We start from the raw sequence: 18,691 nt of genomic DNA on the forward strand, positions 1-18,691 counted from the left end.
TCCCCAAAGGGTGAGCCTCCCCGCTGTGCTTGCTTGTGTTGGTCTGCTTTGAGTTCAAGCTTTTGCCAGAATCTCTGCAGCAGGTCGTCCAGACGCTGCTCCAGTGTTTTTTGCCGCTCCGCTGTCTCCATCTCACAGCCAGCCGCCGCCATCTTGATTTGAGTGGCTTGTCTGTGTGTGCTGCGGCAGTGGGGAGAGACGGGTGAGTCCCGTTGCTTTCTCATGACCGGGATAACCCCCGCCGGTCGTGGGGGGGGGGGAGTGTATTGCTGCGGTTCCTGGTGCTGTCAGTGCCCCAGAGAGCGGCCGTCTCCCCGCGGTTCAGTCCCAGGTAGGCCGCAAGCCTTGTTTCGTCAGGTTGGCAATGCAGGAGCTCGTGAGGGGCACCGTTCGATTTGGTAGCCCCCTCTGAGTAGGGGTATTGTAGTGGTTTGGTTGTGAGCGGTTGTATTCCGACATTAATCCCCATTTTTCTCCTCCAGACATGGGAGCTCTGAACAGACACGTCTGGTCTGCTTGCCTGCTTGGCTCCGCCCCCCCCCCCCCCGTTCCCTTTTGTATCCAACCTGAAATATATGCTTGCACCGCCACTAGGGGTCGAACTGTGGAAAAATAAATACAAATACGGAAACATGGAGAAAATAAATAAATAAATAAAAATTGTCAAATTGAAAAAAATAAATAAAATGCATGGCAAACTTGTTGCTTGGGCTCATGTGTTAAAGGAACACTATGGTGTTAGACTATAGTGCAGGAATCACTGTTTGGGTCCCCAAGCCCCCTCTCTGTGGGCATTAAATGATTTAAACGTACCTTTTCTGAGATCATCAATTTTGATTATATCAGCCAATCCAATGCGTTCCTATAGAAAAGCATTGGGAGTCTATTGCGCATGCATGGCAAAACTCCACACTGAGCCAATCTGCATCTCCTCATAGAGATGTTTTGAATCAGTGCATCTCTATGGGGAACGTTCAGAACCCTCATGCTTAGAATGGAGACGCTGAACGCCAGTTAGAAAGCTCCTCTAGGTGACTATCCGAGTGACTGCCACTAGAGGTGTTGCTAGGCAACAATGTAAGCACTACCTTTTCTCTGAAAAGGAAGCACTTACATTGAAAAGCTTGTAGGGACAGGCTATAGACACCAGAACCATTACATTAAGCTGTATTTGTTCTGGTGACTATAGTGTCGCTTTAAGCTGTGTCATTAATCTTTCATTGAAACCATAGATTTCCTTACTATAGATGATTCACCACCACTACCGCCATCATATTTATACAAGGTATGGCTGTGTGTTGCCCAAGACGGGAAACTGTCCTTTTCTCAAACAGACTTTCAGTTAAATGTTCTCAAGCGAGTACAACCTCATAATCCATTCTTACAGCAGGGAAACCTTGGCTTGAGAAGAAAGTATTTAGGGAGATTCTTCATTCTATACGTTTGATACTGTGAATATCTATTCACCACTTTTGATATTGCTGGGTGTTTATGACAATTTCTCTAAATCCTCTGTGGAGTTTTATAACCTGCATAAAATTAGCTTTCTAATCCGGTGCAGTTTTCATTGTGAGCACATTTTACCTTACTCTCACAGTGAGATTGAAATCGTGTTATATTTAAATTACTGTGACACTTATGGTTTGGCAAGTTGAAAATAGAAGTGTATTATTCATGTCATGCAAATGTGATGTGTTGAGTGCTTTCAATGTGATTTACCTTTCAATTACTATAATACAAAGGATATTCTTGTAATTTAGTACTTTCATTTTCAAATGTTTTTGCAGTGTGATTCTACAAAAAAAATATAATCTGTACTCAGACCTCAATACTCCGATACTCCTACAACTGATAACATAAATAATGTAATGTACAATATTACACCTTATTCGCAGGGTAATATAGCCTTGTTGCCAAAAACCTCTATGCTGCATGAGACTAGGTGAGAGAAGGTGACCATATATACTGTATTTCCAAAGACTTGTATTGTGGAAACGCATGTTTATGTATACCTATGATCCAATGAGTAGTATACGAGTATAATCCTGAGTGAACAACCGCAAATATATTTTTAATTTTAGTTTTATCCACATGCAATAATGTCATCTCACAACAAACTGGTTTCACTGTGAATTAAGGGTTTGAGACCTGTGATCCAAGAGGATAAGGGCATGAGGCAACAAGGCATCACTATCATATTTAGTACTACACAGTGTAGGACTGCAGTGTTGTCTATCACTGATTCCTTTCAACATTTACTTCAGTCAGGGGAGATGTTTTGCCATTCTATAACTTGTAGTGCCAGCATTGGCCCCTATAAAATAATACAACTCAGAAATGTTAGCCACTAGAGGAAGCAAAAAAAAAAATGGTAAAAAATGAGAAGCCACAATGCTACAAGATGACAGAGATGTATTATTTTAATTTGAGAATTGGGGATTACAGGTATATGGCAATATGACAGCAGCTTCTTGAAAGATATATCCTGTGTCTGTAGGTTTATTGACAAGATGCCAATTAGATCACTAAAGTAAATTGCCCCTAGATTTGAAATTGCCCCTTTAAAATGCTGACATCTCTGGATTACACTGCAGCCGCCTATCCAGTTAACCTGGATGGATCCAGAGGTATAGAATCTGTGTTACACGTGACTGTCTTTCTTTTCATTTTATATTTCCTAGGCCCTAATTACTACCAAAACAAAGTTGTATGTTGTCTTTTTTTGTTTGTCACGCTGATGTCTTGAGTACCTTAACATATTTCCTTATCAGTGCTATCCAAGAATAGAAATTCTTCATATCTTAATCTGCAGTTAATACAATATTTGCAATTATATGATCTAGCTAAAATATTTTATTTAGATAAAACATCTGTGCATTAAATATTAACCTACCAGAAACATGTACCATATTTATGCAGTTTTAATCAAATAAACAGTGTTTCATAATGGAGATCCAAACAAAAGCACCTTAATTCAGGAAAGTACTGACCTTTTACATCTGGAGAAAAATGGGCAAGATGTCTGGTTACAAACAGCTTCAGCTGCTGATTCAGGTCACAGGAGTCGAGGCTGATGTTCCATGAGCGAATACCTGTCAAACAGACAGCAATGCGTCAGTAATACTCAAGAAAGAAAGAGGCTTTTAAATTGACAATAAAGCATCTCTTTGGTATGCCAACATGATGGTTCTGACAAGCTGTCATTTTTCCTCAACCAAAATATTTCCACGCATCATACTTACCTTTAAGCATAAAAGTCAAAATATGTTCCCTGTTAACCTCATCTCACAAGCAGTAAGGAATAGACAGGGTATATGTTCTCAAAACCAGTTCCCGGGTCAAGGTTAGTACTTGAAAGCTTTCCTCCTGTCAAAAGCCATCTCTCAGTACAACTGGTGAATCTGTTCAAACCACTTACTGAGCCATGACTGGCTGAGATATAAAAATGGCTCATGGATCAATGAAATTGACCATGTGACCAAAGACAGAAACTATACCATTTTATTCACAGATATTTTTATTTATATTGTTGGTTCTAAAACCAACTATCAAAGTAACCAATCGTTCATCGATTGTTCTGTTTCAATCAAATGGTAAGTAATGATGAAATCTGGATATGAGATGTGCTGTAACTGCAGGTGAAGGCTAGCTACATTTAGACTGGGTAGCAAGTACGGGACTTGAATAGCCTTTCTGACCCCATCCCAAGAAATATCCTAATGGGCCTGGATAGCCTTAGAATCTCAGGCAGAGGGCAAATCCACATAGCGCTGGGTTAGCAAGGGCCCTGCACAGTTTTAACCTGAAGCCTTATTTTAGCAGTACTCTGCTAACAGGCATTCCAACTCACCTCCATGCTATGAATCAAATAAACAGTGAGACCCACAATTTAGGTATGCTGGTACCCCAGGGGGTAATTGCACTCCTTGCCAGTCCTCTCTTGCGTCGCTACTTTTCATTTTCACATGTTTACTCTCTTTACCATTAGATTTTTTTCTCTCATTAAAGTCATTAAAACAGTCACTGAAATATAACATCACATATTGAACAGAAGAACCAATACTATAGTAATGTCATTGCTTTCTCAGTCTTTTTTCCACATTTTTCTCTCTTTATCTCAAACTGTCCATGACTTTTTTTCCCACAGTCTCCATCAGTGTTTTAACCTTCATAGTTCCCCAGCGTTCAATCCCCCAGTCTCCTACCCATTCTGCCAATCACCTTTCATTGTCTTTCTTCCCAACTCCACCAGTTTCCATTCGCTTACAATTGTAGATCTACTCATTTTCCTTTGAGTCTTTACTATTCGTCTTAACTATGTGTGATTTGAATGAATAGGGAGGGCTGCATGAGTGTGTTACTGTCTGTGTGTGATGTGGCACACCTCCAATCTTACACAGTAACGTAAACCAGAGTGCTGGACTAGTAACCTTGTGGCAGTGCTCAGATCATCATGCAGAACTAATAATAATCTGTACCCAATGGAGTTACAGACTACATGCTCCTTAGCAATAGTATGGTCATGGGAAAACCCATCCTCTCTTCATCAGCCTATGTCTCTATAAAGCACATTCATCACGAATGCTTAATTCATCTTCACGTGGTGCCACCCTGAAAATAGATGAGACAGGGGATCTTTCTTAATAAACCCTGCTCGCTTAGAACAGTTTGCACTTAGTGTTTTATTCCAGTCACTGGATTTGTTCCAGTTTTTGGAAACACCTCCTGTATCCTAGAGAACCATTAGTTCATTCATGTTACAGGTATAGTGGGAAGCCAGTGCAATTGCTTTACATATTTACTTCTCTGTTTAGATTTGGTGTCATTCTGAACTACCTTCTGCTAAGCTTCAGCTCCTAGATGGACAATGATACCTTCTCCTGTGGAATTCACAGGTACAATCCCAAGCTCATTATTCTTCATATGATTGCATGCGGTCCATATCTAAAGGCCTCAAATCAGCTGCAAACCATGGTATTTCAATAAACATGTAACACTGCTGTGATCTGGCGTTTTTAGTGAAATACAGTGCTTAGTATTCCCAAGAATAGCATTTCTCCTCTATGCCAAACACCTCCATTTTCATGTCATTTGTCAATAGTTCAACTATTCAATAGTGGTAAGCATCATTCAGGAAGACATTTGTATAATTTAAGATGGGAAACAATGTTCTTTGTTGACATAAATGATTTCTTTATTGGTGTTGCTCCTCCCACACCACTCTGTACAGTACTAAGTTTAGGGGTCACCCAATAACTGTGGCATAAGCTAATACAAGAGATGCCAGGAGATTAGCCAATACCATGAGGTCCTTTGAGGCATCCTGAAATACTATGTGTCTCAAGTTGATATTGTTTGGCTGATTCCAATTTTATACTAATGCAGTTTGATTAAATAACTACTCCTAGAAAGTGAATCAATTCTCTATTTATTATACACTACCCACTTGAAACAGGTATGTGGTGGTGCAGCTTTTTTAACATTGATTTATTTTAATCTGGGTATTATCCATGGGTATGATTTTGCAAGAACTATTTCTCTGAGGGTTATTCACTAAAGTGAGAATTCAGTTAAAATTCCACATGAGTTTCAAATGTAAGGTTAAAATAGCTAAACTGGAAAATCTCTAAATCTCTAAATCAGTTATGCTTTCAGTTCAGTACTTTTTTTAGCCTTAAATATAGACATTAGAACTAAGTAGGAAGTAGGAAGCAGGAAGGCGTAGAAATTACTTCAGATAACTTAGTGTGACTGTGTCGGTTGCAGGGGAGGGATGAGTTTAGCAGTAAGGTTTCCCCACATGACTGTTTGCTCCCTAAGAAGCTCCAGCTGTGTTATGAATGGCTGTACCCCAATTTCTTTAGTTTCTTCACTAATGGTTAGTACATCTCATACCAGTCAAAACCTGGCACTAAATTGAAGTTGGGAAAAAAAATTATATATTTATATATAGTACATACCAAAAGAGTTGTGGTGGGGAAAAAAAAGTGTGGATGAAAACCCCTTCCACCTGAAGTAAGTGGATAGTTAATACATTGCGAAACACAAATACACACACCAGTCAAGCCATAAGAATTGCTTTTCCCACAGAAATCTCACTTTAACAGTGCTCTCACTACTGCAAGGGATTCTAGGTAGGCGTATGCAAATGATCCTTAGTCAGAAGTGGTCTTCAGAGTAGATAGAGTGCCTATCTACTCTGAAGACCACTTCTGACTAAGAATGATGGGCCTGATATTCACTGATATCTTGTGAGTTTTATATAGTCATCCTGCGTGTCTGTATATCCATATTTTCATTACACTATGTGTGGTTTATATATTTTTCTGTAGATATCGTCCACCACGCTATTATAAGGTTGTATATATATTTCTTATTTACACCTTAGAAGTGTTTATATCTTCTGCTCTGCATTCCTACTTATTTCTTTTTGTTGTGCATTTAATGATAGAGGTATAATTAATGCAGCATTGCTGAGTGGTTATTCCTAAGAGTTGTAATGATCTTGAACAACAATAGACAATGATCTATTTGCTATCGTTAATAACTTTGCAGGGTTCTGTTGACCAGAAAATGTCATGGATAGTCTTTGTTCCGATGATACATGGCTCACTGTGTATGGTCTACAAATCAGGCAATAGATACATTTTGAGAGTTTGAATCAGTTCTGCATAAAATTCCTCTAACAGCTTTCATTTCCCCATGGTAACACGGTAACCAACAGAAGCTAAATTGTTCCCAGGATACATGTCTACTTGATTTGTAACTTCTCACATAGTGCCTGGTGCCATGGTTTGGTGAACCCTTCACTCCAGTTATTGAAATGTGTTTATTTTTTACGATCAATTTATTTATAAGTGTTCTTTTATTATGCCTTGTAAATTATTATGCAAAATATTACACTCCGTGATTTTTATTTCTCAAGAACTATTGCTAAGAAGATCCTTGCAAAGATCGCTGAGATCTGACACCTCAATATGCAATTCATCAAAAATGTATTTGTTTTAAATTCTTTATTTTGTTCGTGCAGATATTGAACAAGTAGATTTGCACTGCCACAACTGCTGGTGCAAACAGATTTGTATTCACATGGCAACGGTAGTATGGCATTAAAAACATTGTACTTTTTTATATAGGGAAAGAAACAGGATTTTAGTTAAAGTAGGAAAATGGGTCAGGCTTGAACATCACATTTTGTGAAGGACACTGACTGGCTGCTATTAGCTTACACTGGAAACCTTTTTTCTTTGTAAAAGCACGCTATAGAGACACCAGATATGATTGGCAATGTGCACTTGAACAGTTCTGGAGAGCACACACTGTAGGCCTGACAGAGCCGCTTGAAGGACACTAACTGGCTGCTATTAGCTTACACTGGAAACCTTTTTTCTTTGTAAAAGCACGCTAAAGAGACACCAGATATGATTGGCATCCGCCACAGAGTCTGCTAGGTTCCCGGCAGGGAGGTCGGCCGCCACTCCTGATCGGGTCCTGCTAGGCCAAAAGTACTTCAAGCTGATTTTTTTGGCCCTTTAAGGCACATGAAGGCAATGTTTGGTATCCGGTAGCCTCTCTGCACCCCCAGAGGTCAATGTACCTCAATTTAATTAGCTGTGGGCTAGTATTTCGAGAGTTTTTTCAAGTTTATAAGGAGAGTTCAGCTGTCATGCGTCTGTTCACTACGGTGGCTAAGCTACGCCCCCTCAAGTTTTTTTGTTTATTTTTGTTTTTTTCTCGATTTTGAAAATTTGTCAGATATAACAAATGTCAAAATAAGTCTTATTTTTAACGTTCTTAAAGGGACACTATAGTCACCTGAACAACTTCAGCTTAATGAGGTTGTTTAGGTGAGAACTATAGCTCCCTGCAGCCTCTCATGTAAACACTGTTTTCCGAGAAAATACAGTGTTTACATTGAAAGCTAGGAACACCTCCAGTTGCAGTCACTCAGACTGCCACCAGAGGGACTTCTGAGTTGATGGAGGCATAAAATGCCTCCATCCACTCAGTTCTGCTGTCAGCAGACAGAGGGCAGCTCTGTGCAGCACTGTGCACGAGCATCCTGTCTCCCAGAGACTGTAAGCAGCAGCAGCAGCGTGTGGGAGTTGGCAGGAGCTGACAGGCTGAGGCAGAAGCAGGAGGATGCAGAGATCTGACTTCAAACTGTAAGTACACTTATTTAAAAAATTTAGAGTGAGTGTGTGAGTGAGAGAGAGACAGTGACTGAGACTGTGGGAGACAGTGTGTGTGAGAGACAGTAAGTGAGAGAGACACAGTGAGTGAGAGAGAGACCGTGAGTGACACTGTGAGAGAGACAGAGTGTGGGAGAGGCAGTGTGTGAGAGAGACATTGAGAAACAGTCAGTGAGTGAGACTGAGTGAGACAGACAGTGTGTGTGAGAGACAGTGTGAGTGTGGGTGAGACTGTGTGTGGGTGAGTGAGTGTGAGTGTGGGTGAGTGATTGTGAGTGGGGGCGGGTGACTAAGTAAGTGTGAGTGTGGGTGACTGAGTGATTGTGGGATAGAGATAGATAGAAATACAGATATAGATAGATAGAGATAGACAGAGTTAGAGATAGAAACAGATAGATAGATAGATAGATAGAAATAGTGTGTATGTGTGTTTAACAATATTTATTTAAAGTGTGTGTATGTTTAACAATATGTGTATGTTTGTATGCAAACACTATATATAGAGAAATCTCTAGATATAGTGTTTGCATACAAAGTTTGGACTAGGAGGATTGCCGTAGGAGGGGGGCGGGCACACACAGCGAGCTGAGCTGTCAGTCAGCTCAGCTTGCGAACGCGCAAACCGCGCACATGCGCGGTATAGTGCAGCATTCAATGCCGCTCTATGAAGAACGCGATTGGTGCAGCGCGAAGCCGCACATGCGCACCACATCGTCTGATTGAGCCCTGCGATTTCGTCATTTTGACGAAAAAGGGGGCGTGGCCTGGCGGGGAGCTCGGCGCTGGAACGGAGGTACGTTTTTAATATAAAAACGCTTCGAAAATTATTTGTATTAAATGAAAGTACATATAAAAGCAAGAAAGAAGGCTGGGGGACCTGTCTTTCTTGCTTTTATATGTTGACTATAGTGATCCATTAAGTCTCTTCTTTATCTTAGTAGGGGGCAGAAAGGGTTAATTATAAATAAAAGTTGGCAGTCCCGGGGGGGAGCCAAACAGCCGAGCTGTGTGGTCGCACGGGAGAAGAGCTCTGGGCCAAAACGCTCATAACTTGCCATAATTGGGGCAAACCAAAGTCTAAGCGACCTAGAAAACTGAGTCATAGACTGCAGAGAAAAAAGCCTAGTATCACGACCGCGGCCGGCGGCTCCTAACCGGGGATTGATGCCTACTTGGGGGCCTACTCAGGCGGGGCGGGGAGGCGACCGATCCCTGCACTGACTGCAGCCATTTACTTGGAGGTCTCTCCGGCAAACTCCCTCCCCCCCCCGCCCCCCCACTGGTGAGGGATATCCCGGTACCAACAGCATTAGTAGCAGCAGCCAAATCGCAATGGTGATAGACCCACGCAGCCGGATCATCACTGCAACTATGACGGACACCACATGTGAACCTCCGAAAGGCGCCTGGCTGCCACCTCTGGAAGAGAGGTTGGACCGTCTGTTCGACGCCTTTTGGGCAAAAATCTACAGTCAAAGGGGCACGGATGTGGAGACCCCACAAGCAGCAACCCAAGGGGAGAGACCCGCGGCTCCTATCAGGGGCAATGGCAAATCTAAAATGGCAGGAGGGAGGAGGAGGACTCCCCGACATAAACCCCGACACCACAGACCACGAACAGCGGTGAGTCGTCCTACCCCCCAGCAGGGACTACCCCTTCGTTGCCTCGCCACCCACCACGTGGGAAACCAGCACAGCAGACCACAGAGACCCTCGGCTGTACCCTCCCGCACACCCACAGCAACCTTTAAGAACCCCGGCCCAAGAGTCTGACTTGCCTCGCATACCAAAGAACAACACGGTTGCCGGTCAAACACGTCTGAACGGACAGACACCTCCCCACAGACTGGGCATCGGATGAGCGGGTGAGAGGACCCGAACTGCCTGTTGGCAAGCTCCGGTGATGACGCCGACAAAGACGACCCCACAGAACCCTCCTAACTCGACGAACACTTGGACCACGCTTGCACTCATGGGCACAAACCTAGGCATGGCACTCTTGGCCTGTGCACTGACTCGGACTATGTTTGGACAGGCATGCTGTCTAATGTTATAATTTTACACACGCAAAACGGGGCACGACAATTAGCTACACTAGCAAGCCCTAGGGCAGGCATAGGCAACCTTTGGCACCCCAGATGATTTGTACTACACCTCCCATGATGCTTTGCCAGCATTATGGGTGTAAGAGCATTATGGGGGATGTAGTCCACAACATCTGCAGTGCCGAAGGTTGCCTATCCCTGCCCTAGGGCATAGTCACACACCTAAGGCAGCAAGCTGTTATTATATCAAAAGTGCATAGTATTTCCAAAATTGTGATATTATTTTCTGTAGATGTAGCTCCCATAACTAGTAGCTGTTGATGTGGCACTATAACTGTCGCAATGCACTTTGCTAATCCTGCGACTATTTTATTTATTGAGCGTGAGGTAGTGGTTGTACACAGCGTACATACATGCATATTACATAGCCTGCCGTTAGAGTTTTACCTACACAATGCAAGCCACCTCTTGATCTTTGGTTACGTACTGCGCTGACCCACCTATTAGATGTTATGCATTCCAGTATAGAACGACATGATATTCTTAGCATTGATTCTTGTCAACTTTACATATGAGTGTTTCTTGAAGTACCATAAGTGTTCCTAGCATGTTATCCTATTTCATAACAAAAAATGTGCAACTGTATATCGCCATGACCTTGTATGCGTTATTCCACCTATGCCTACTGTCGTGGCACCACAGGAATGTTTGTTAATCCTATTTGCACCAAAAATAAAGAATTTAAAAAAAAAAAAAAAGTTGGCAGTCCCATCACACTTTAATTTCCCGGTCTGTTTTTCATTTAGTTAGCCAAGGATTAAGTACCCTTTTGCTGCACGAAATGTGTAACCAGGAGGGCCACTAATCTACTTTTGGAAGTGGGTGTTCTTTTTGCACAATTGCTTTGCTTTACTTTTAACTATGACAACTAAATGTTAATCTTTAACTATACAAGAATAGTTAGCAGATTGATTTGGGACTTTTTGGGACTTGATTTGGGATTTGTGGAGCACTAACCATCTTATCTGGAGTATGCTGTCCTGTACCTCTGTGATCCTTGGTTTTGAATATGGTCAGTCTGTGAGAAGCTTTTTTCCTTTCTTTTTTTTTCACACCATTTTATCCTTTTTTTCTTATACAGAGGAAGGAGTCCATTTCTCTGATAACCTTTGGTGGAGTTTAATGGAGTATTTATTTTTGCATCCCATATTAAAATCTACAAGACCAAGACCAGTCTAAAATGCCATGGATCCCTTGTAAAGAGGGTGGAAAGTGACTGCACACGGCAGAATGACATAAGTAATGGCCAGGGTTAAAAAAAACACTCCAGGCCCCCTTTAGAGCTTCTTCTTTTTACATTTTACAGAAAGTGCAGATTTCAATAGAAATTGTCATATTTTATAAATTAATCTTGTTACACCTCCCTGGGTTCATTAGAGAGACGGTTCTGTAACTTCCTGGTTTGGTTAGCCCAGAGGCAGGTAATTGCTCAGAGCACCTGCCATGCAAAGACTTCTCATTGAGCTGTATTGGTAAGTCTCTGATTGGACAGCCACAGAAAGTCTGGGTAGGGTTAGATTGGGAGGGCTTGCAAAGGCTGCATGCATGTTTTCATTACATCATGCAGGTATTCATTGGTGGTGTACCTACTAACCAGTTTTGTTTGTTTTTTAGCAGTAGAGTGTCCCTTTGAATTCAATTTATTCTGCTGCTCTGAATGCCACAAATGGCACTTGACTGTGTAAACCTGGCAAGTTCTCATGTAGCTTTATAGACTTTAAAGGAAAACTATAGTAACAAGAACAACTACAGCTCAATGTTTTTTTGTAAACGCTTTCTTTTCATAGAAAAGTCAGTGTTTACATTGCTACATACTAACACCTCTAGTGGCAGTCACTCAGACGGTCACAAGAAGAGGTGCTTCCTGTGTCAGTGCTGCACAGTGTGCAGCATATCCACGCTCTGCATGGAGGCACTGAACATTTCTCATAGAGATGCATTGATTCAATATGAGGAGATGATTATTGGTGCATTTGGCCGCACATGTGCAATAGCCTCCGAATGCTTTGCTATGGGAAAGCATTGGATGATCTGAGATCATAAACCCCTTAGACAATTAAAAAGTGTTCGACCACAGAAAACTCTATTGATTAAAATAGATAACAAAGAAAGAAAATCCTAGAAAAATAAAAATCAATGTTGGAAAAGATAGCAATGCTTTGGATTAAGGTCAGTATATTATATATATATATATGAACCTCAAATACACACTAATAGTTTGGTATTATATTTCTTAACCTAATATCAAACCTCCTGTCTTATCATAAAATTATGCAATTTTGATATTTTGAAATGTTCAGCTGCATTCTGGTTTTTGCAAACACTAAATTGTCCTTAATTTGTTCTGAACTTTGCATTGTTTTGGCCCCTGAGCATTAGTTAAAAAGAGGATTAATTTTGATGGGCGGAAAACTCCATGAATGAAAACTGCTTGGATAACACATGTAACTAATCCAAACACAAAAAAGGAACTTCAAGGCGGCCAAATATTTACTGTAAATGTAAGTTATTAAGGACAATATATATAGTTATTTCATGCGGTTTCTGTAGTATACCTGTTTCATATATATCCAGGAAGGGACATTACATGAACTGTGCCAAAAAAGTGTAGGCTGTAGTCAATATCGAAACATAATTAATAACAGCTAATATGTTAGAATATTAATCACTGATGGTCAAAGACACTGCTCATTTCAGGAGTCTCAAGACGGAGGAAAAATGTCTAATTGGTTTGGTTCATATTATATGTGCAGAACTGCCCATCTGTGTAGTGACACCATGTGGTGAAAGATGAGTACTGCAGCAGATCTGCATAACACCATATTTTATTATTATTATTATTAATAATATCGCCATTTATATAGTGCCAACAGATTCCGAACCATAGGTTGAAGAGGACCCTGCTGAAATGAGCTGTTGTCAATAGGAGGTGGGTTATAAAACACGAAAGGACAGGAGATAGCAATCAAATAAGGTGGGAGTAAAGCAGAGCTGGAGGAGAGAGTAGAGTGATGCCCTTTAGGACAGAGCAAGGAGCAGGCATGTGAGGTAGAGGTTACTCTGGGAGGCCATAAGCTTTCCTGAAGAGATGGGTCTTAAGGCACTTCTTAAACTATTGACTAGGGGGGAGTCTAATAGTGGTAGGCAGGCTATTTCATAGGAAGGGAGCCGGCCGCAAGAAGTCCTGCAAGCGCGGGTTGGCCGTATGGGTGCGAGCAGCGGACAGGAGAAGGTCATGGGCAGACACTGCACTTGTGAATAGTGACATATACTGAGAAAACTCAGACCAAGAAAATATGTCTCTTCTCCTTGAGCATGATATATTCACATTCTAGCATATCCCTAAAATAGATATTTAAGGTGTTCCTAATGAAAAAGGCAACAAACTCATTAAAGTTGAATTTTCCCAGTTTTGTGCAATACACTGTAAATTCTTAAATTTACATAATGGGCTAACCAGGCCTAAGCTACCAGCATAGTTTTATATCTCGCGGATGAGATGAAAAGCACCATAAGTCTGGAGCCAACTTTTAATAGGCTCTGAAAATTGTGAGTTTGAATAAATATTTAATTTTCAATACTGTTTTATATATACAGTTTACACTATGTGTGTTTTAATTTATTTAAATATAGGTTTTTAAGAAGTACTTGTATTGTGGTTACCTGGAAGTGTAAGGTAAATCCAACATTTACTTCTGTGTGCGCAAATCACCTTTTTTCTTATTTTATCAGAATGTAACCTGTCCATGAACAACTTTCAGGTTCATAGAAGAAACACCTACTGCAGTTCTTTGAGAGTATTCCTCTCACATGTATCTACCTTAGTGTCCGCAGGTAAAGAACATGATAAAAAAATTAGCATGGTATCTACAATTCCTTTTAACATAGAGTCCTCTTTTTATCAGTATAGAGTAGGCCTGCACAACCTGCGTCCCCCCCCCCCCCCCCCCCTCCTCCTCCTCCTCCTCCCTCTCAGATGTTTTTTTTACTACATGACCAGGGTTCTGCCAGCCCAGTTCTGGAACAGCATTCGTTGGACAGATGAAACCAAGATGAACCTGTACCAGAATGATGGGAATCATGGGAGTTGTAGTTCAAATCATATGGGAGGCTGCAGGCTGTGTATAGTGTATATCAGCGGTTCCCAAAGTGTGGGTCGCGACCCACTGGTGGGTCGCAGGGCGATTCCCAGTGGGTCGCGCTGACCCACACATCCAGGGCCGCCGGCAGTCAGGCAGACTGACACCAGGAGGGAGCCCGGCGGCCTGCCCTGTATGCCGCCGGGCTCCCTCCAATCAATCTGCCCAGCAGCTCCTGTCTGCAGCTCCGCCGGGTGCAGAGCTGCAGACCGTGTGATAGAAGTCTCGCGAGCTCCCAGAGCGTTACCATGGCAACACTCTGGGAACTCGCGAGACTTTTATTACACGGCCTGCAGCTCAGCACCCGGCGGAGCTCAGACCGGAGAGGTAACCCACCGGACCACCAGGGAGACACTGGACCACCAGGGATGTCTAATGAAGGTAGGGCACAGAGCCCAAACAATGCCCCCCCACCCTAATGTAACCCCTTCTCTGCCTGCCCCCCCACCCCAATGTAACCCCTTCTCTGCCCCCCCACCCTAATGTAACCCCTTCTCTGCCCCCCCACCCTAATGTAACCCCTTCTCTGCCCCCCCACCCTAATGTAACCCCTTCTCTGCCCCCCCACCCTAATGTAACCCCTTCTCTGCCTGCCCCCCCACTCCAATGTAACCCCTTCTCTGCCTGCCCCCCCACTCCAATGTAACCCCTTCTCTGCCTGCCCCCCCCCACTCCAATGTAACCCCTTCTCTGCCTGCCCCCCCACTCCAATGTAACCCCTTCTCTGCCTGCCCCCCCACTCCAATGTAACCCCTTCTCTGCCTGCCCCCCCACTCCAATGTAACCCCTTCTCTGCCTGCCCCCCACTCCAATGTAACCCCTTCTCTGCCTGCCCCCCCACTCCAATGTAACCCCTTCTCTGCCTGCCCCCCCACTCCAATGTAACCCCTTCTCTGCCTGCCCCCCCACTCCAATGTAACCCCTTCTCTGCCTGCCCCCTCACCCCAATGTAACCCCTTCTCTGCCTACCCTCCCCCCCACTGTAACCCCTTCTCTGCCTGCCCTCCACCCCCCACTGTAACCCCTTCTCTGCCTGCCCCTCTCCCCCCTGTAACCCCTTCTCAGCCTACCCTCCCCCCAACTGCAACCCCTTCTCTGCCTGCCCCCACTGTAACGCCTTCTCTGCCTGCCCTCCCCCACTGTAACGCCTTCTCTGCCTGCCCTCCCCCCCTGTAACCCCTTCTCTCCCTGCCCCTCTCCCCACACTGTAACCTTTTCTCCCCCTGCCCCCCCACTGTCGCCTTTTCTCCCCCTGCCCCCCCACACTGTAACCCTTTCTCCCCCTGCCTGCCTACTATAACCCTTCTCCCCCTGCCTGCCCACTGTAACCCTTTCTCCCCCTGCCCACCCACTGTAACCCTTTCTCACACTGCCCCCCACACTGTTACCAGTACACACACTCCCTCCCACACTGTCACCCTCACCTCCTGTCTCTGCGTGTCCTTTTGTGTCAGAGTGTGTGTGTGTATTTGTGTGTCTGTGTGTATCTGTGTGTATCTGTGTACATGAGTGTCTGTGTATCTGTGTGTGGGAAACTAAGTGTCATTGTGTGTATCGCTGTGTATTTGTGTGTCTGTGTGTGTGTGTATACACTGCACACATACTCCATACAAAAAAACATGCTTACATTGAAACACACATTGTGTATATGTATATTTTATAAACACAATATACACACACTGCATCCACTACACACACGCACACAATGCAATCAAACGCAAACATTACATACAAACACACCCCTGCATTAAAACACTAAAATGATCTACAAACACCCCTTCATTCAAACACCAACACTACACACAAAAAGCACACCTGCATTTAAAATCCTACACTACATATACAAACACCCCTGCATTCAGATGCAAACATTACAAACAAGTACACCACTACATTCCAATAGCAACAGTACATACAAATACACTCATACATGCACACATATACTTAATACAAAAACATGCTTACATTCAAACACTACTCACAAATATAACCCTGCAATGATGTGCAAATGGTAGATCTCCATCTGGCATATTATTGTTGAAGTTCTCCGACAGATGGAGATCTACCTTTTGGCCACACTTTCACTAGATGGGGGCCCAGAAAACATACTTGCACCACGGTCCTCTCTACATTAGTTCCACCACTAGGATAATCCATGTGAGGTGCCTGGATGAAAGAGCAGGACAACAACATTTCTGATTCTGAGTCTGTGAGTAAGCAGTTGTATGTCTCTAAAACTGATTGCCATGATGTGTAAAGTTTCTGCGTCTAAAACTGCCATGATATATCAAAATTATGCCTCTAAAACTGCCATGTTATGCCAATTTTATGCATCTAAAGCTGATTGCCATGGTGTGCCAATTTTATGCATCTGACTGTTTGCCATGGTGTGCCAATTGAATGCTTCTGAAGCCGATTGGCATGATGTGCCAAGTTTATGCATCTAAAAGTGATTGCAATGATATACCAAGTTTATGCATCTAAAGCTGATTGCCATGGTGTGCCAATTTTATGCATCTGACTGTTTTCAATGGTGTGCCAATTGAATGCTTCTGAAACTGATTGCCATGATGTGCCACGTTTATGCATCTAAAAGTGATTGCCATGATATGACAAGTTTATGCATCTAAAGCTGATTGCCATGGTGTGCCAATTTTATGCATCTAAAGCTGATTGCCATGGTGTGCCAATTGAATGCTTCTGAAGCTGATTTCCATGATGTGACAAGTTTATGCATCTAAAAGTGATGCCATGATATGCCAAGTTTATGCATCTAAAGCTGATTGCCATGGTGTGCCAAGTTTATGTATTTAAAGCTGTCATGATGTTCCAATTGTATGCCTCTAAAATTGATTGCCATGATGTACCAATTTTATGCATCTAAAACTGATTGCAATGGTATGCCAATTGTTTGCATCTAAAGCGAATTGCCATGGTGTGCCAATTGTATGCATCTAAAGCGGATTGCTATAGTTTGCCAATTATATGCTTCTAAAGCGGTTTGCCATGGTGTGCCAATTGTATGCCTCTGAAGCTGATTGCAATGGTATGCCAATTGTATGCATCTAAAGCGAATTGCCATGGTGTGCCAATTGTATGCATCTAAAGCGGATTTCCACGGTGTGCCAATTGTATGCATCTAAAGCGGATTGCTATAGTTTGCCAATTGTATGCATCTAAAGCGGATTGCTATAGTTTGCCAATTGTATGCATCTAAAGCGAATTGCCATGGTGTGCCAATTGTATGCATCTAAAGCGGATTTCCACGGTGTGCCAATTGTATGCATCTAAAGCGGATTGCTATAGTTTGCCAGTTGTATGCCTCTAAAGCGGTTTGCCATGGTGTGCCAATTGTATGCCTCTGAAGCGGATTGCCATGGTGTTCACTTTTTAAAATACGCATTAAAAGCAAGTGGGTCCCGAAAAATTACCATTTTGAAAAGTGGGTCTCGGCCCATAAAAGTTTGGGAAGCCCTGGTGTATATGGTCGGTTTGTAAGCCATTTTTTTATTTCTACACAATTCAGCCAGTTATTTAAATGATTTGTCAGTAAGCTCTATTGCCAGGTTTTGTGTATAATGATGAATATCAGACAATAGAGGATTTCTATTATAAGACTCTCTCCAGGGCATAATAGAACATTAAAGTGGTTCTGCTTATGATATATTAAACTGCAGTATCCTATGTTTTCCTGCACATCATATATTCCTGGCAGTGACAAAAATCATACATCTTCACTGTTTTCTTACACATAGAATGTTTTCATTTTAATATCACCAGTTTAAAATAAGAGAATCTCTCTAAAGACAAGCTTTTTTTTTTCTGAGGCAGAACATATTATTTCCACTGGTTTTCCTTGCAAAAATAGACCAAGAAATCAATACTTGTCTTGTTCCTGAAATGATGATACTGAGCCCATTGCTACAACTATCTTCCTGTCAGTTTGAGTCCATACTATGTGCCACAGTGCTATCCGTTTACCTGCATCCTGTGCACAGGAAAATACATAGTAACAAATGTACTTATTATCTTATTCTCTAATGTTAGGTATGTCCCCGGATACCTGATTCCATTGGATTTTTTTTAATATAAGATTTTTTATTGCTTTTATAAGGTACATGGGGCACAGAAAAGAAAAGGGAGTGAGGGAAACATGAATCCAGTATTGCAATTTCAACGTCTTTGGTCACATTTGAGTACATTCCTCTCTTTTACGCAGCCAAATATATATATATATATATATATATATATATAT

General features: G+C 42.4%; 1 protein-coding gene across 1 annotated transcript in view; it reads right to left on the bottom strand.

The window, feature by feature from the left end:
- The window catches only part of MAP1A (microtubule associated protein 1A), a 175,470-nt gene that overhangs the window by 136,017 nt on the left and 20,762 nt on the right, over positions 1 to 18,691 (bottom strand). Inside the window, exon 2 of the mRNA XM_063448944.1 lies at positions 2,991 to 3,092. Within this exon, the coding sequence (XP_063305014.1) occupies positions 2,991 to 3,092 (102 nt within the window). The remainder of the gene's footprint in view (positions 1 to 2,990; positions 3,093 to 18,691) is intronic.

The sequence above is a fragment of the Pelobates fuscus genome, chromosome 3 (genome assembly GCF_036172605.1).
Source record: "Pelobates fuscus isolate aPelFus1 chromosome 3, aPelFus1.pri, whole genome shotgun sequence".
NCBI classification, from domain to species: domain Eukaryota; kingdom Metazoa; phylum Chordata; class Amphibia; order Anura; family Pelobatidae; genus Pelobates; species Pelobates fuscus.